General features: G+C 30.5%; 1 protein-coding gene across 14 annotated transcripts in view; it reads left to right on the plus strand.

Annotated features, from left to right (window-relative positions):
- LOC129754131 (collagen alpha-1(XVIII) chain) overlaps window positions 1-3,979 on the plus strand; it is an 875,414-nt gene extending 871,435 nt beyond the window's left edge. For all 14 annotated transcript variants that reach the window (XM_055750000.1, XM_055749999.1, XM_055750002.1 and 11 more), the window contains one exon: window positions 2,063-3,979. In XM_055750000.1, coding sequence (XP_055605975.1) covers window positions 2,063-2,126 — 64 coding nt within the window. In that variant the 3' untranslated portion in view covers window positions 2,127-3,979. The remainder of the gene's footprint in view (window positions 1-2,062) is intronic.
- The last annotated feature ends 13,682 nt before the right edge of the window (window positions 3,980-17,661 follow it).

The raw sequence follows: 17,661 nt of genomic DNA on the forward strand, positions 1-17,661 counted from the left end.
TATTTTTCAAATTTTTTATATTTTTCATATTTTTCAAATTTTTTTAATTTTTTTAATTTTTTCAATTTTTTCAATTTTTTTAATTTTTTAAATTTTTTTTAATTTTTCAAATTTTTAAAAAAATTTCAAATTAATAAATTTTTCAAATTTTTCAATTATCTTAAATTTTTTCAAATTCTCCAAATGGTTCAAACTCTTCAAATTCTTCAAATTCTTCAAATTCTTCAAATTCTTCAAATTCTTCAAATTCTTCAAATTCTTCAAATTCTTCAAATTCTTCAAATTCTTCAAATTCTTCAAATACTTCAAATTCTTCAAATTCTTTAAAAATTTTAAATTCTTCAAATTATTGTCAATACTCCTGTTGTTGCGGCAAGAGTGGAGAAAACCGAGTGCTGCCTGTAGCTGTCATCAGATTGACATTTCGATCTGGCAACATTGACCGTTGGAGCGGGGGCAGAGTGAAAATTTATCTTTGTTGAAAAAGTACCGTTATGATAGTTTTGAGAAAAAGTACCACGCGACGCAACAGTAGAAAGTTTGTTGATTTAGTGCGGCATTAAGAGGTTTTCGGTTGTTTTAAAGTTAGAAGATTTGTGAACCTTTATTGTACCAGCTGGAGGGACAAGTAAGTTGTCTAGATGTAGATTAGAACTATTTCCTTTATTCATTTTGATTGTTCGCACAGATTCGTAGCCAGGACAAATTTAGATTTGCCTTTGAGCGAGGTGTAAAGCCATTATTGTTGTTGTGAACATTTAGCGTTGCGGTGAGTACTAAATATTTGAATGAATCTGTAAAGCATTATAAATTAGTTCTAAACCATAAAACAGGTTAGGCCAACGGCGAAAATTATAAAGTTGCTAGGTTTCGTTTGGCTTGGGGAGGTCGACTAAATGTAAGTCTAGCTTATCCATTTACATAACCTCATTCTGATGATTTTGTATTTTGTATTTTTAGTCTTGAAGTTTATTTCTATACACCAGTTTTGTATTGGTACAAATATACTGTCGGAACTCGACCCAATCCCCTGTTTTTACTGACCTACGGCAACACCTGTTAATGTCTTGTTAAATTTTTTTCTAATTTTGTCAAATGCCTGTTAAACTTTTGGTGTGTTGTTGAAAATTTCTTGTCAAATTCTGGTTAAAGTCTTGTCAAATTCTTGTCGATTGGTTATCAAATTCTTGCCAAATTTGTGTCAAATTCTTGCCAAATTCGTGTCAATTTCTTTTTGAATTCTTGCCTCTTGTCCGATTCTTTTCTAGTCCTTAACAAGTTGTTGTTCTATTATTCAAACTCTTGTCAAATCCTTTTCGTCCAAATCTCATCTTTTTCAAGCTATATTCTTGACAAATTCTTGAAATTTGTCTAATGTTTTTCTGAAGAATTTGAATAAATTGGGAGAATAATATCAATAAGAAGATTGAAAAGTTGAAAAACAAAATGGCACTCGGAAAGAAAAGTTTAAAAAGAGCTTTACAAAAATTTGCTAAGAGTTCAACAGCACTTTGATAAGAATATGACAGGAAATGTACCAGAATTTTACTAGAAATTGTCAAGAATTCAACGAAGATTTTACCACTGAAACTTTGTGATTTGATAAAAAAAAATCCCATGTTTGACCAGAATTTGACTTTTTCATTATTTTTCAATCATCGTTTTTAAGTTAATTTAAAATTCCATAAATATAATCTTTACGCTTTCAAATGTTTCTAAAATTCTTTTAGAAAAACATTTAAATGAAAAAATCCATTTTTGTAATTTTGATTTTTTTTTTATTATATGTTAAATTTCATTATTCATTATTTTGTGGAACACACATTTCAAGAAACTTGAATTTGGTATTGGTGGCTCCAGAGAGTTTCTTAAATAATATATGATAAGATTTGGGGAGAGGTTTCTTTATTAATTTGAAGTTTGACATCCAAATTATATTTAAATAGGGACAGACTTAAAACGTGTGCTAAAACTCTTAATTTTGTCAAAATTGACATTTACAGAATTGTTATCAGAAACGTCTATTTTTGAATTAATTTGTTTAATTCTCTTCTTTTTCCAGTTACCGCGAGTTCACCGACGAAGACGAGTACAGTGAGCACCTGCAAGAAGTATTGCACTCTTAAAGTAGAAACCCTCAGCAGAAGTTCAGGAAGACCCGTTCTGAGCTAGAAAAGTTACCTTCCATCGCGCCACCGTCATATTATTACCATTAAAAGAAGAAAAAAAAACACTAGAAGCAGAGAATCCATTCACCGAAAATAAACGAAAAGTCATCATATTCAACAACAACAAAAAGTAGAACTTCGAAAAACAGCTAAACATTTTTTTTAACATTAAGTAAACTAAATCAAGGCTGCCAAAGTAGAAAAAAAAACAAGTTAAAGTTGGTGAAAACGTGAAGAGTTAAGCACACATCGCTGATATGTTTTGTACACATTGCAGATTTTGTTTTATTGAATGTGTTGGACCCCTCGTACTGTAGATGACTGGAAAACTAACCGAGATAATAACGCATATTTGATGCGACATGGCCTACTGCGAGGAAGGAAAACAATGAAAAAAATCTACAACAACAAAACAAAAACCAAACAGAGTAAAAATAAAATGGTTCAATATAAAACAATTTGAAAAGCAAAATCAAATGTATAGATCTGTCAAAAAGGACACTTTTTTCTTAGTCAATGCCAATGGAAACATCAGGCAAAAAACGAAACTGTAAACAATAACAAATAATACAAAAAGATGAAAATAGTCAAATTATGATTGTAAGAATTTTTAAGTTTTTGAAACATGCTTGCTGTAAGAATGTGTCTGGCAACACTGTCAGTGTTAGATATATCGATTCGCGAAGAAACCCTAAATTAAAACGAAGAAAAAAAACTTTATCAAGCATGATTCAAAGCAATTAAGCAAAACCAGAAAAAGAAAAACTTGTTAAGCATTTACTCTAAACTATTGTTTGTTTATTTAGAAAAGTTAAAGCGAATGAACAGTGATTGAATGAGGTGATAACAATAATGAACGAAAACAAGAAAAAATCTTAACGTATAGATCGGCATAAATGTATTTAATATTTTGCTGAATATACAGCTACTTGTAAAGATACACATTCTCAAATTTACTAATCCTCTATCTCTTCCGGAAAGATGCATTTGTAAACAATTTATTCCAAACGTTGAAAAGAAGAAAAAAAACTGTACTTATGTTGAGAAAGTTTCTCAGCAAATGACGAAAAAACAAACGAGTTGTGAATACAAAAAAAAAACTAAACAAAACAGTCAATGAAAGCAAGTATTGAAATTTATTTAAAATACTGCAAAAAAGAAACATCTCTTTTAAGTCATTTTAACGCATAAATGGACCTGCGGGAATGTAGAAATCCCCAGCAAGAAGAAAAAACCAACAAATAGAAACAAGAAAGTCTAAAAGCTCTCTCCAACTCATCATATCCTCTAATAATCCCATCAAAACAAAACAAAAACTGTCAAGCCAATGCATTTTTCCAGTTCGCCGTTTTAGTTAGTGCACTAGACTTAAAGCGAAGAATTAAGTGTCATATTTTAAAAAACTTGTACCGATTAAGAAGCAGGAGAATTAGAAGGAACTAGATGTAATTACAATTACAATAACGAACAAAAAAGAAAACCACACTTTTTGAACAAAAGAAAAACCATACAAAGAATAGTGTATAGCGAATAAGTTATTTAATGGATAAAATAAAATAGATTCTAGTATTGATCGATTTGATATTTTATTTAAATTTTAGACACCTCACCCGCAGGTTGCAAAATATAAATTAAAGAGTATAAGCCCTTTTGACTTTTTTGTCAGCGAAAAAAAAGTTTCAACAAGGAGTCGAATCTCATGAGAAATTAATAATTGCAATTTAGTGTAAGGTGAAAAATGCAAAAACTAACTGTACCAATAAGCTCCGTTTTCTTTTTGTAAATAAAATTTTAAAATCTATTTCTTGAAATTTGTGGAAAAACAATTATTTGAAAGAAAAGTCCGTTTAATTTTTTACCAACAAAACAAGTCAAAAAAATTAAAATTTATGAAAAAAGAATAAAAATTCCCCGTTAAAAATTTATATTTTCATTTGATTTTATTTTCAATTCAATATTTTCAATTTTAAAATGTCCCAAATGACAAAATTATCAACTTGGTCAATTTTGTCAATTTTGTCAATTTTGTCAATTTTGTCAATTTTGTCAATTTTGTCAATTTTGTCAATTTTGTCAATTTTGTCAATTTTGTCAATTTTGTCAATTTTGTCAATTTTGTCAATTTTGTCAATTTTGTCAATTTTGTCAATTTTGTCAATTTTGTCAATTTTGTCAATTTTGTCAATTTTGTCAATTTTGTCAGTTTTGTCAATTTTGTCAATTTTGTCAATTTTGTCGATTTTGTAAATTTTGTATATTTTGTAAATTTTGTCAATTTTGTCAATTTTGTCAATTTTGTCAATTTGTCAATTTTGTCAATTTTCTCAATTTTGTCAATTTTGTCAATTTTGTCAATTTTGTCAATTTTGTCAATTTTGTCAATTTTGTCAATTTTGTCAATTTTGTCAATTTTGTCAATTTTGTCAATTTTGTCAATTTTGTCAATTTTGTCAATTTTGTCAATTTTGTCAATTTTGTCAATTTTGTCAATTTTGTCAATTTTGTCAATTTTGTCAATTTTGTCAATTTTGTCAATTTTGTCAATTTTGTCAATTTTGTCAATTTTGTCAATTTTGTCAATTTTGTCAATTTTGTCAATTTTGTCAATTTTGTCAATTTTGTCAATTTTGTCAATTTTGTCAATTTTGTCAATTTTGTCAATTTTGTCAATTTTGTCAATTTTGTCAATTTTGTCAATTTTGTCAATTTTGTCAATTTTGTCAATTTTGTCAATTTTGTCAATTTTGTCAATTTAATCAATTTTGTCAATTTTGTCAATTTTGTCAATTTTGTCAATTTTGTCAATTTTGTCAATTTTGTCAATTTTGTCAATTTTGTCAATTTTGTCAATTTTGTCAATTTTGTCAATTTTGTCAATTTTGTCAATTTTGTCAATTTTGTCAATTTTGTCAATTTTGTCAATTTTGTCAATTTTGTCAATTTTGTCAATTTTGTCAATTTTGTCAATTTTGTCAATTTTGTCAATTTTGTCAATTTTGTCAATTTTGTCAATTTTGTCAATTTTGTCAATTTTGTCAATTTTGTCAATTTTGTCAATTTTGTCAATTTTGTCAATTTTGTCAATTTTGTCAATTTTGTCAATTTTGTCAATTTTGTCAATTTTGTCAATTTTTTCAATTTTGTCAATTTTGTCAATTTTGTCAATATTGCCAATTTTGTCAATTTTGTCAATTTTGTCAATTTTGTCAATTTTGTCAATTTTGTCAATTTTGTCAATTTTGTCAATTTTGTCAATTTTGTCAATTTTGTCAATTTTGTCAATTTTGTCAATTTTGTCAATTTTGTCAATTTTGTCAATTTTGTCAATTTTGTCAATTTTGTCAATTTTGTCAATTTTGTCAATTTTGTCAATTTTGTCAATTTTGTCAATTTTGTCAATTTTGTCAATTTTGTCAATTTTGTCAATTTTGTCAATTTTGTCAATTTTGTCAATTTTGTCAATTTTGTCAATTTTGTCAATTTTGTCAATTTTGTCAATTTTGTCAATTTTGTCAATTTTGTCAATTTTGTCAATTTTGTCAATTTTGTCAATTTTGTCAATTTTGTCAATTTTGTCAATTTTGTCAATTTTGTCAATTTTGTCAATTTTGTCAATTTTGTAAATTTTGTCAATTTTGTCAATTTTGTCAATTTTGTCAATTTTGTCAATTTTGTCAATTTTGTCAATTTTGTCAATTTTGTCAATTTTGTAAATTTTGTCAATTTTGTAAATTTTGTCAATTTTGTCAATTTTGTCAATTTTGTCAATTTTGTCAATTTTGTCAATTTTGTCAATTTTGTCAATTTTGTCAATTTTGTAAATTTTGTCAATTTTGTAAATTTTGTCAATTTTGTCAATTTTGTCAATTTTGTAAATTTTGTAAATTTTGTCAATTTTGTAAATTTTGTCAATTTTGTCAATTTTGTCAATTTTGTCAATTTTGTCAATTTTGTCAATTTTGTCAATTTTGTCAATTTTGTCAATTTTGTCAATTTTGCCAATTTTGTCAATTTTGTCAATTTTGTCAATTTTGTCAATTTTGTCAATTTTGTCAATTTTGTCAATTTTGTCAATTTTGTCAATTTTGTCAATTTTGTCAATTTTGTCAATTTTGTCAATTTTGTCAATTTTGTAAATTTTGTCAATTTTGTCAATTTTGTCAATTTTGTCAATTTTGTCAATTTTGTCAATTTTGTCAATTTTGTCAATTTTGTCAATTTTGTCAATTTTGTCAATTTTGTCAATTTTGTCAATTTTGTCAATTTTGTCAATTTTGTCAATTTTGTCAATTTTGTCAATTTTGTCAATTTTGTCAATTTTGTCAATTTTGTCAATTTTGTCAATTTTGTCAATTTTGTCAATTTTGTCAATTTTGTCAATTTTGTCAATTTTGTCAATTTTGTCAATTTTGTCAATTTTGTCAATTTTGTCAATTTTGTCAATTTTGTCAATTTTGTCAATTTTGTAAATTTTGTCAATTTTGTCAATTTTGTCAATTTTGTCAATTTTGTCAATTTTGTCAATTTTGTCAATTTTGTCAATTTTGTCAATTTTGTCAATTTTGTCAATTTTGTCAATTTTGTCAATTTTGTCAATTTTGTCAATTTTGTCAATTTTGTCAATTTTGTCAATTTTGTCAATTTTGTCAATTTTGTCAATTTTGTCAATTTTGTCAATTTTGTCAATTTTGTCAATTTTGTCAATTTTGTCAATTTTGTCAATTTTGTCAATTTTGTCAATTTTGTCAATTTTGTCAATTTTGTCAATTTTGTCAATTTTGTCAATTTTGTCAATTTTGTCAATTTTGTCAATTTTGTCAATTTTGTCAATTTTGTCAATTTTGTCAATTTTGTCAATTTTGTCAATTTTGTCAATTTTGTCAATTTTGTCAATTTTGTCAATTTTGTCAATTTTGTCAATTTTGTCAATTTTGTCAATTTTGTCAATTTTGTCAATTTTGTCAATTTTGTCAATTTTGTCAATTTTGTCAATTTTGTCAATTTTGTCAATTTTGTCAATTTTGTCAATTTTGTCAATTCTGTCAATTTTGTCAATTTTGTCAATTTTGTCAATTTTGTCAATTTTGTCAATTTTGTCAATTTTGTCAATTTTGTCAATTTTGTCAATTTTGTCAATTTTGTCAATTTTGTCAATTTTGTCAATTTTGTCAATTTTGTCAATTTTGTCAATTTTGTCAATTTTGTCAATTTTGTCAATTTTGTCAATTTTGTCAATTTTGTCAATTTTGTCAATTTTGTCAATTTTGTCAATTTTGTCAATTTTGTCAATTTTGTCAATTTTGTCAATTTTGTCAATTTTGTCAATTTTGTCAATTTTGTCAATTTTGTCAATTTTGTCAATTTTGTCAATTTTGTCAATTTTGTCAATTTTGTCAATTTTGTCAATTTTGTCAATTTTGTCAATTTTGTCAATTTTGTCAATTTTGTCAATTTTGTCAATTTTGTCAATTTTGTCAATTTTGTCAATTTTGTCAATTTTGTCAATTTTGTCAATTTTGTCAATTTTGTCAATTTTGTCAATTTTGTCAATTTTGTCAATTTTGTCAATTTTGTCAATTTTGTCAATTTTGTCAATTTTGTCAATTTTGTCAATTTTGTCAATTTTGTCAATTTTGTCAATTTTGTCAATTTTGTCAATTTTGTCAATTTTGTCAATTTTGTCAATTTTGTCAATTTTGCCAATTTTGTCAATTTTGTCAATTTTTTCAATTTTGTCAATTTTGTCAATTTTGTCAATTTTGTCAATTTTGTCAATTTTGTCAATTTTGTCAATTTTGTCAATTTTGTCAATTTTGTCAATTTTGTCAATTTTGTCAATTTTGTCAATTTTGTCAATTTTGTCAATTTTGTCAATTTTGTCAATTTTGTCAATTTTGTCAATTTTGTCAATTTTGTCAATTTTGTCAATTTTGTCAATTTTGTCAATTTTGTCAATTTTGTCAATTTTGTCAATTTTGTCAATTTTGTCAATTTTGTCAATTTTGTCAATTTTGTCAATTTTGTCAATTTTGTCAATTTTGTCAATTTTGTCAATTTTGTCAATTTTGTCAATTTTGTCAATTTTGTCAATTTTGTCAATTTTGTCAATTTTGTCAATTTTGTCAATTTTGTCAATTTTGTCAATTTTGTCAATTTTGTCAATTTTGTCAATTTTGTCAATTTTGTCAATTTTGTCAATTTTGTCAATTTTGTCAATTTTGTCAATTTTGTCAATTTTGTCAATTTTGTCAATTTTGTCAATTTTGTCAATTTTGTCAATTTTGTCAATTTTGTCAATTTTGTCAATTTTGTCAATTTTGTCAATTTTGTCAATTTTGTCAATTTTGTCAATTTTGTCAATTTTGTCAATTTTGTCAATTTTGTCAATTTTGTCAATTTTGTCAATTTTGTCAATTTTGTCAATTTTGTCAATTTTGTCAATTTTGTCAATTTTGTCAATTTTGTCAATTTTGTCAATTTTGTCAATTTTGTCAATTTTGTCAATTTTGTCAATTTTGTCAATTTTGTCAATTTTGTCAATTTTGTCAATTTTGTCAATTTTGTCAATTTTGTCAATTTTGTCAGTTTTGTCAGTTTTTTCAATTTTGTTAATTTTGTTAATTTTGTATATTTTGTCAATTTTGTCGATTTTGTCAATTTTGTCAATTTTGTCAATTTTGTCAATTTTGTCAATTTTGTCAATTTTGTCAATTTTGTCAATTTTGTCAATTTTGTCAATTTTGTCAATTTTGTCAATTTTGTCAATTTTGTCAATTTTGTCAATTTTGTCAATTTTGTCAATTTTGTCAATTTTGTCAATTTTGTCAATTTTGTCAATTTTGTCAATTTTGTCAATTTTGTCAATTTTGTCAATTTTGTCAATTTTGTCAATTTTGTCAATTTTGTCAATTTTGTCAATTTTGTCAATTTTGTCAATTTTGTCAATTTTGTCAATTTTGTCAATTTTGTCAATTTTGTCAATTTTGTCAATTTTGTCAATTTTGTCAATTTTGTCAATTTTGTCAATTTTGTCAATTTTGTCAATTTTGTCAATTTTGTCAATTTTGTCAATTTTGTCAATTTTGTCAATTTTGTCAATTTTGTCAATTTTGTCAATTTTGTCAATTTTGTCAATTTTGTCAATTTTGTCAATTTTGTCAATTTTGTCAATTTTGTCAATTTTGTCAATTTTGTCAATTTTGTCAATTTTGTCAATTTTGTCAATTTTGTCAATTTTGTCAATTTTGTCAATTTTGTCAATTTTGTCAATTTTGTCAATTTTGTCAATTTTGTCAATTTTGTCAATTTTGTCAATTTTGTCAATTTTGTCAATTTTGTCAATTTTGTCAATTTTGTCAATTTTGTCAATTTTGTCAATTTTGTCAATTTTGTCAATTTTGTCAATTTTGTCAATTTTGTCAATTTTGACAATTTTGTCAATTTTGTCAATTTTGTCAATTTTGTCAATTTTGTCAATTTTGTCAATTTTGTCAATTTTGTCAATTTTGTCAATTTTGTCAATTTTGTCAGTTTTGTCAGTTTTTTCAATTTTGTCAATTTTGTTAATTTTGTAAATTTTGTCAATTTTGTCGATTTTGTCAATTTTGTCAATTTTGTCAATTTTGTCAATTTTGTCAATTTTGTCAATTTTGTCAATTTTGTCAATTTTGTCAATTTTGTCAATTTTGTCAATTTTGTCAATTTTGTCAATTTTGTCAATTTTGTCAATTTTGTCAATTTTGTCAATTTTGTCAATTTTGTCAATTTTGTCAATTTTGTCAATTTTGTCAATTTTGTCAATTTTGTCAATTTTGTCAATTTTGTCAATTTTGTCAATTTTGTCAATTTTGTCAATTTTGTCAATTTTGTCAATTTTGTCAATTTTGTCAATTTTGTCAATTTTGTCAATTTTGTCAATTTTGTCAATTTTGTCAATTTTGTCAATTTTGTCAATTTTGTCAATTTTGTCAATTTTGTCAATTTTGTCAATTTTGTCAATTTTGTCAATTTTGTAAATTTTGTCAATTTAGTCAATTTTGTCAATTTTGTCAATTTTGTCAATTTTGTCAATTTTGTCAATTTTTGTTAAGTATAGCAACCATCAGCTACGTGCTTAGTTACTGACAAACAGTAATCGCAGTAATCATTGACTTTAGTCTCAGTTAAAATTTTCACTTCCACTCTATCCATTACTGAATAAACACATCTTTTTGTAAATGCTCTGCCTAATTCTTTAGGTTATGGGCCCAGAGTAAAAGGAAGTAGTTCTTAGTTTTGTTCCGGAAGTAGAACGTGGTCAGCAAGATGAGCGAAGAAAAGTTGTGGCTGTTTGACGGCACGAACTTCAGCAACTGGAAATTTCGTGTCGAGGTGCTGATGGAGGATAGAGGGCTGCTGCATTGTTTGACGGATGCCATAGAGGACGAGGAGTTTGCGAGGGATCTTCCGGAGGACTCCATCCAGGTGAAGGCCGAGAAGAAGAAGAAACTCAACGAGCGTCAGGCCCAAGACAGGAAATGTAAGAACCTTCTTATCCATCGTATCGGCGAAGACCAGTTGGACTACGTCAAGGATAAGCGAACCGCCAAGGACGCCTGGGACGCACTCTGTAATGCGTTTGAACGTGTCGGAATTGCCGGTAAGCTTTATCTCCGGAAGCAATTTCAAGAATTGCGACTGCTGGAAGGAGAGGACGTCAAGGCATACCTTCTGAAGTTCGAGAAGGTTCTACGAGAGCTGCGAGCGACTGGAGTGAATTTGGAAGAAGAAGACGTCGTTTGTCAGCTTTTGCTCTCACTTCCAAAATCCTACGAGGCTCTGATCACAGCGGTGGAAACGATTCAACCGGAACAACTGACGATGGCATATGTTAAGAAACGGCTTTTGGACGAGCAGGTGAAACGGTCGAACCAAGGTGATGTTGCTGTCGAATCTGCGTTTGCTGGAAAATTCCGAGGATTCAAATGTTTCGGCTGTGGGAAGTACGGTCATAGGCGAGTTGACTGCCCCGAAGCGGAAAAGGCTGGAAAATCCGTCGAGAAGAACCCCAAGTTTGCCTGGAAGTCCGGAAAGAAATCGAAAGGTGGTGCAAAAATGGCGGCTGAAAAAGAAATTTGTTTTCTGGTAACCACGGGCAACGCAACGGCACGCACTCTTAGCTCCTAGCAAGTCGACGAAAAAGTTTTCCTGGTTTCTTGACTCAGGAGCAACGGACCACATGGTCAACGACAAGTCTTTTTTCGAAGAGCTTCATCCATTGAAGAACAAGATTCACATCGCTGTAGCCAAGTGTGGTGAGACGTTGGTTGCTGAATCGGCTGGAACAGTACGTGTCAATATGATTGTCGACGGCGTGAAGAAACCGGGTACAGTAAAGGAAGTGCTGTATGTTCCTGGTCTGCAGTGCAATCTATTCTCGGTGCGTAGGTTGGAGGACGCTGGAATGGTGTTGAAAATTGCGGCTGGAAATGTGACGATCGAACTGGATGGCGAAATCATTTGCGTGGGACGAAGGTTGGGCCAGTTGTACAGCTTGGATATGAGCCTACGCGAAATTAAATCGGAAGGGAATGCCATGGTAACAAGTAAAAACGAGTACGATTTATGGCATCGAAGGTTTGGACATCTTGGCGAGGCAAATATAAAGAAACTTTGGCAGTACGGCATGGTTGAAACGAAATCCGAAATCCCAAAATGGCCTGGTGGTACGGTTTGCGAGGTCTGCCTCAGTGGAAAGCAGACGAGACATCCGTTTCCGGTGAGCAGTGGTAAGCGATCAACACGTCTACTAGAATTGATACACTCCGACGTTTGTGGGCCGTTCAATCCGAAAACGTGGGATGGCAAACGTTATTTTGTCACGTTCATCGAAGATTTTAGCCATTTTACGGTGGTGTATCCAATAGCAACGAAGGATGAAGTGATGGAAAAGTTCAAGGAGTACAAGGCAGCAGCAACAGCTTATTTCGGGACGAAAATTTCCCGTCTTCGATGCGACAACGGTGGGGAGTATATGTCCGCTTCCTTCAAGAATTTTTGCCGCACCGAAGGGATTCAACTGGAGCCAACCGCACCGTACAGTCCGCAACAGAATGGAGCAGCTGAGCGGATGAACCGCACGTTGTTGGAGAGAGCGAGATCGATGTTGCAGGAAGCTGGCTTGCCGAAGGAAATGTGGGGTGAGGCGGTGAGTTCGGCTGCCTACATCCTGAACCGAAGTCCTACGTCTTCTGTGAACTGCAAGAAAACACCGTATGAAATTTGGTATGATCGGAAACCTGAGGTCGACAAAATGCGTGTTTTTGGTTCGGTGGCGTACACTTGGGTGCCGAAAGGAAAACGACACAAGTTGGACAGCAAGACGGAGAAAAACGTAATGGTTGGGTTCGCTCCCAATGGCTATCGAATTTGGGATCCAAGGAAACGCAAGCTGTTCATCTCAAGAGATGTGATTTTCGACGAAAATCTGAAATGGTCCAGTGTGATTCAAAAATCTTACCGTTATGTTGAACCTGCTACTGAAGATGACGTCAAGCCCAGTGATGGACCAGAATCAAGCCCAGATAATGTTTTTCCAAGGCGTGGAGAAACACATGAACCGGAAATCCTTGAGGTGTCGAGCGAGCCTGGTGTGGACGAATCGGATCAATGTGCTGATGCGATGCAACCGGAAATGACGACTGATTCCGATTGCATGACCGATGACGAAGACAGCGATCCAGACTTCGCGCTCCCACCGCACCAAGAACGTGACAACTGTTCTACAGAAGTGTCAACGAGGCGCAGCGGTCGGGAGCGCACGCTCCCTGGTAAGTTGAAAGATTTCATTACCAATTTTGGAGCCAATACTGCTGGTACTTATTTGTCAGGTTCCCCGATGGCGAGTGATGGTTCGATTCTGGCGTATGCGCTTAATGCAGAAGCGTATGTGGAAAACATTCCGACGACGATCGCTGAATTGAAGAAGCGTGACGATTGGGACGATTGGAAGAAGGCGATCGATAGTGAGATGCAATCCTTGAGCAAGAACGAAACATGGGAGCTTGTTCCGAAGCCTGCCGGAAAGAATCTGGTGGAATGCAAGTGGGTTTTCCGAATCAAGCGTGACGAGGCTGGTAATGTTGACCGATACAAGGCGAGGCTGGTGGCCAAAGGTTTTTCGCAGAGGAAAGGCTTCGACTACGACGAGACATATGCTCCTGTGGCGAAAATTGCAACCCTCAGAGTGCTGTTGGCGGTTGCAAATCAAATGGGACATCATGTGCACCAAATGGATGTCAAGACGGCGTTCCTTAACGGCATCCTGAAGGAAGAAATTTTCATGCGTCAGCTTGTTGGATTTGAGCGGGGAGGACCGCATCTCGTCTGTCGGTTGAGGAAGTCCTTGTATGGGCTAAAACAAGCACCGAGGAGTTGGAACGAGGAGTTCAACAAATTTGCGCTTCAAATAGGATTCCAACGTTCGAAGATCGACACCTGTCTCTACACGAAGAAAGACAAAACGAATGTTGTCTATTTGCTGCTGTACGTGGATGACATTTTGTTGGTCTCAAACAGTCGAGAGGAAGTCGTGGACATCAAATCCAAACTGTCTACGCGTTTTGAAATGTCGGACATGGGTCCGATAAAGCATTTTCTCGGGCTGAAGGTGGATTACGATCAGACGCGTGGTCGAATGAAGATTAGTCAACCGAAATACGTCGTGAACCTGCTAAGCAGATTCAAAATGGCAGATTGCAAACCATGCGCAACTCCATTGGAACCAAACCTAAAATTGAAGACCCGAAGTGTTGAGGAATTGACCAAGCAGCCGTTTCGGGAACTGATCGGTTGTTTGACCTATTTGGCTTTGGCTTCAAGACCAGACATCAGCGCAGCTGTGAATTACTTCAGCAGATTCCAATCGGCTCCTACCGATGTACACTGGAGTAATCTAAAACGGGTTTTGCGGTATCTAAAGCAAACGGTGAACTATGGATTGGAGTACCAACGGTCGGACGATGGCGAACCTTTGCGAGGATATGCCGATGCTGACTGGGGAAACCTGGAAGACAGAAAATCGATATCTGGGAACGTGTTCAAAGTTTTTGGCAGTACCGTTTCCTGGATGACCCGAAAACAGAATTGTGTGGCATTATCGTCAACAGAGGCCGAATACATTTCGCTGAGCTATGCAATCTGCGAAGGTATTTGGTTACGGAACTTGTTGCTGGAACTGGATATCAAGATCATCAAGCCCGTTCCGATGTTCGAAGATAACCAATCTTGCATTCGAATATCGGAGGAACCGAAGGAACACAAGCGAATGAAGCATGTTGACATCCGTTTTCACTTCATTCGTGAGAAGCTTCAAGATGGATTCTTCAAAATTATCTACGTACCTACAACGGATCAAATTGCGGATATATTTACCAAAGGACTGGCGAAAGGACCTTTCGAGAAGCTGCGATCCAAGCTGAGCTTATCTGGTTGAGCGGGGATGTTAAGTATAGCAACCATCAGCTACGTGCTTAGTTACTGACAAACAGTAATCGCAGTAATCATTGACTTTAGTCTCAGTTAAAATTTTCACTTCCACTCTATCCATTACTGAATAAACACATCTTTTTGTAAATGCTCTGCCTAATTCTTTAATTTTCTCAATTTTGTCAATTTTGTCAATTTTGTCAATTTTGTCAATTTTGTCAATTTTGTCAATTTTGTCAATTTTGTCAATTTTGTCAATTTTGTCAATTTTGTCAATTTTGTCAATTTTGTCAATTTTGTCAATTTTGTCAATTTTGTCAATTTTGTCAATTTTGTCAATTTTGTCAATTTTGTCAATTTTGTCAATTTTGTCAATTTTGTCAATTTTGTCAATTTTGTCAATTTTGTCAATTTTGTCAATTTTGTCAATTTTGTCAATTTTGTCAATTTTGTCAATTTTGTCAATTTTGTCAATTTTGTCAATTTTGTCAATTTTGTCAATTTTGTCAATTTTGTCAATTTTGTCAATTTTGTCAATTTTGTCAATTTTGTCAATTTTGTCAATTTTGTCAATTTTGTCAATTTTGTCAATTTTGTCAATTTTGTCAATTTTGTCAATTTTGTCAATTTTGTCAATTTTGTCAATTTTGTCAATTTTGTCAATTTTGTCAATTTTGTCAATTTTGTCAATTTTGTCAATTTTGTCAATTTTGTCAATTTTGTCAATTTTGTCAATTTTGTCAATTTTGTCAATTTTGTCAATTTTGTCAATTTTGTCAATTTTGTCAATTTTGTCAATTTTGTCAATTTTGTCAATTTTGTCAATTTTGTCAATTTTGTCAATTTTGTCAATTTTGTCAATTTTGTCAATTTTGTCAATTTTGTCAATTTTGTCAATTTTGTCAATTTTGTCAATTTTGTCAATTTTGTCAATTTTGTCAATTTTGTCAATTTTGTCAATTTTGTCAATTTTGTCAATTTTGTCAATTTTGTCAATTTTGTCAATTTTGTCAATTTTGTCAATTTTGTCAATTTTGTCAATTTTGTCAATTTTGTCAATTTTGTAAATTTTGTAAATTTTGTCAATTTTGTCAATTTTGTCAATTTTGTCAATTTTGTCAATTTTGTCAATTTTGTCAATTTTGTCAATTTTGTCAATTTTGTCAATTTTGTCAATTTTGTCAATTTTGTCAATTTTGTCAATTTTGTCAACTTTGTCAATTTTGTCAATTTTGTCAATTTTGTCAATTTTGTCAATTTTGTCAATTTTGTCAATTTTGTCAATTTTGTCAATTTTGTCAATTTTGTCAATTTTGTCAATTTTGTCAATTTTGTCAATTTTGTCAATTTTGTCAATTTTGTCAATTTTGTCAATTTTGTCAATTTTGTCAATTTTGTCAATTTTGTCAATTTTGTCAATTTTGTCAATTTTGTCAATTTTGTCAATTTTGTCAATTTTGTCAATTTTGTCAATTTTGTCAATTTTGTCAATTTTGTCAATTTTGTCAATTTTGTCAATTTTGTCAATTTTGTCAATTTTGTCAATTTTGTCAATTTTGTCAATTTTGTCAATTTTGTCAATTTTGTCAATTTTGTCAATTTTGTCAATTTTGTCAATTTTGTCAATTTTGTCAATTTTGTCAATTTTGTCAATTTTGTCAATTTTGTCAATTTTGTCAATTTTGTCAATTTTGTCAATTTTGTCAATTTTGTCAATTTTGTCAATTTTGTCAATTTTGTCAATTTTGTCAATTTTGTCAATTTTGTCAATTTTGTCAATTTTGTCAATTTTGTCAATTTTGTCAATTTTGTCAATTTTGTCAATTTTGTCAATTTTGTCAATTTTGTCAATTTTGTCAATTTTGTCAATTTTGTCAATTTTGTCAATTTTGTCAATTTTGTCAATTTTGTCAATTTTGTCAATTTTGTCAATTTTGTCAATTTTGTCAATTTTGTCAATTTTGTCAATTTTGTCAATTTTGTCAATTTTGTCAATTTTGTCAATTTTGTCAATTTTGTCAATTTTGTCAATTTTGTCAATTTTGTCAATTTTGTCAATTTTGTCAATTTTGTCAATTTTGTCAATTTTGTCAATTTTGTCAATTTTGTCAATTTTGTCAATTTTGTCAATTTTGTCAATTTTGTCAATTTTGTCAATTTTGTCAATTTTGTCAATTTTGTCAATTTTGTCAATTTTGTCAATTTTGTCAATTTTGTCAATTTTGTCAATTTTGTCAATTTTGTCAATTTTGTCAATTTTGTCAATTTTGTCAATTTTGTCAATTTTGTCAATTTTGTCAATTTTGTCAATTTTGTCAATTTTGTCAATTTTGTCAATTTTGTCAATTTTGTCAATTTTGTCAATTTTGTCAATTTTGTCAATTTTGTCAATTTTGTCAATTTTGTCAATTTTGTCAATTTTGTCAATTTTGTCAATTTTGTCAATTTTGTCAATTTTGTCAATTTTGTCAATTTTGTCAATTTTTTTCAATTTTGTCAATTTTGTCAATTTTGTCAATTTTGTCAATTTTGTCAATTTTGTCAATTTTGTCAATTTTATCAATTTTATCAATTTTGTCAATTTTGTCAATTTTGCCAATTTTGTCAATTTTGTCAATTTTGTCAATTTTGTCAATTTTGTAAACTTTGTCAATTTTGTCAATTTTGCCAATTTTGTCAATTTTTTCAATTTTGTCAACTGTGTTAATTCTGTCAGTTTCGTCAGTTTTGTTAATTTTTTATGTTTTGTGTGTTTTGTTTATTTTGTTGTTTCTTGTTTTGCAAAGTTTGTGTCATTTTTTAATTTTTAGAAATATTGCTATTGCAATTTTTCAAATTTTTGATAAATTTTTACTTACTCTCAACCAACGAACTTGCATTTGCTTTCAGTGTTTCACACGCTCAAATAATGCACCACGAATCGAATCGGTTCAAAAAATGTAAACAATTCGAACCGGTGCCGTATCAGGCAGCAAAAGTTAAATTTTCCTCAAGCGGGTTTCATCGTCATCAGCCGACCGCGACGAAA

The sequence above is a fragment of the Uranotaenia lowii genome, chromosome 3, assembly GCF_029784155.1.
Source record: "Uranotaenia lowii strain MFRU-FL chromosome 3, ASM2978415v1, whole genome shotgun sequence".
NCBI classification, from domain to species: Eukaryota; Metazoa; Arthropoda; class Insecta; order Diptera; family Culicidae; genus Uranotaenia; species Uranotaenia lowii.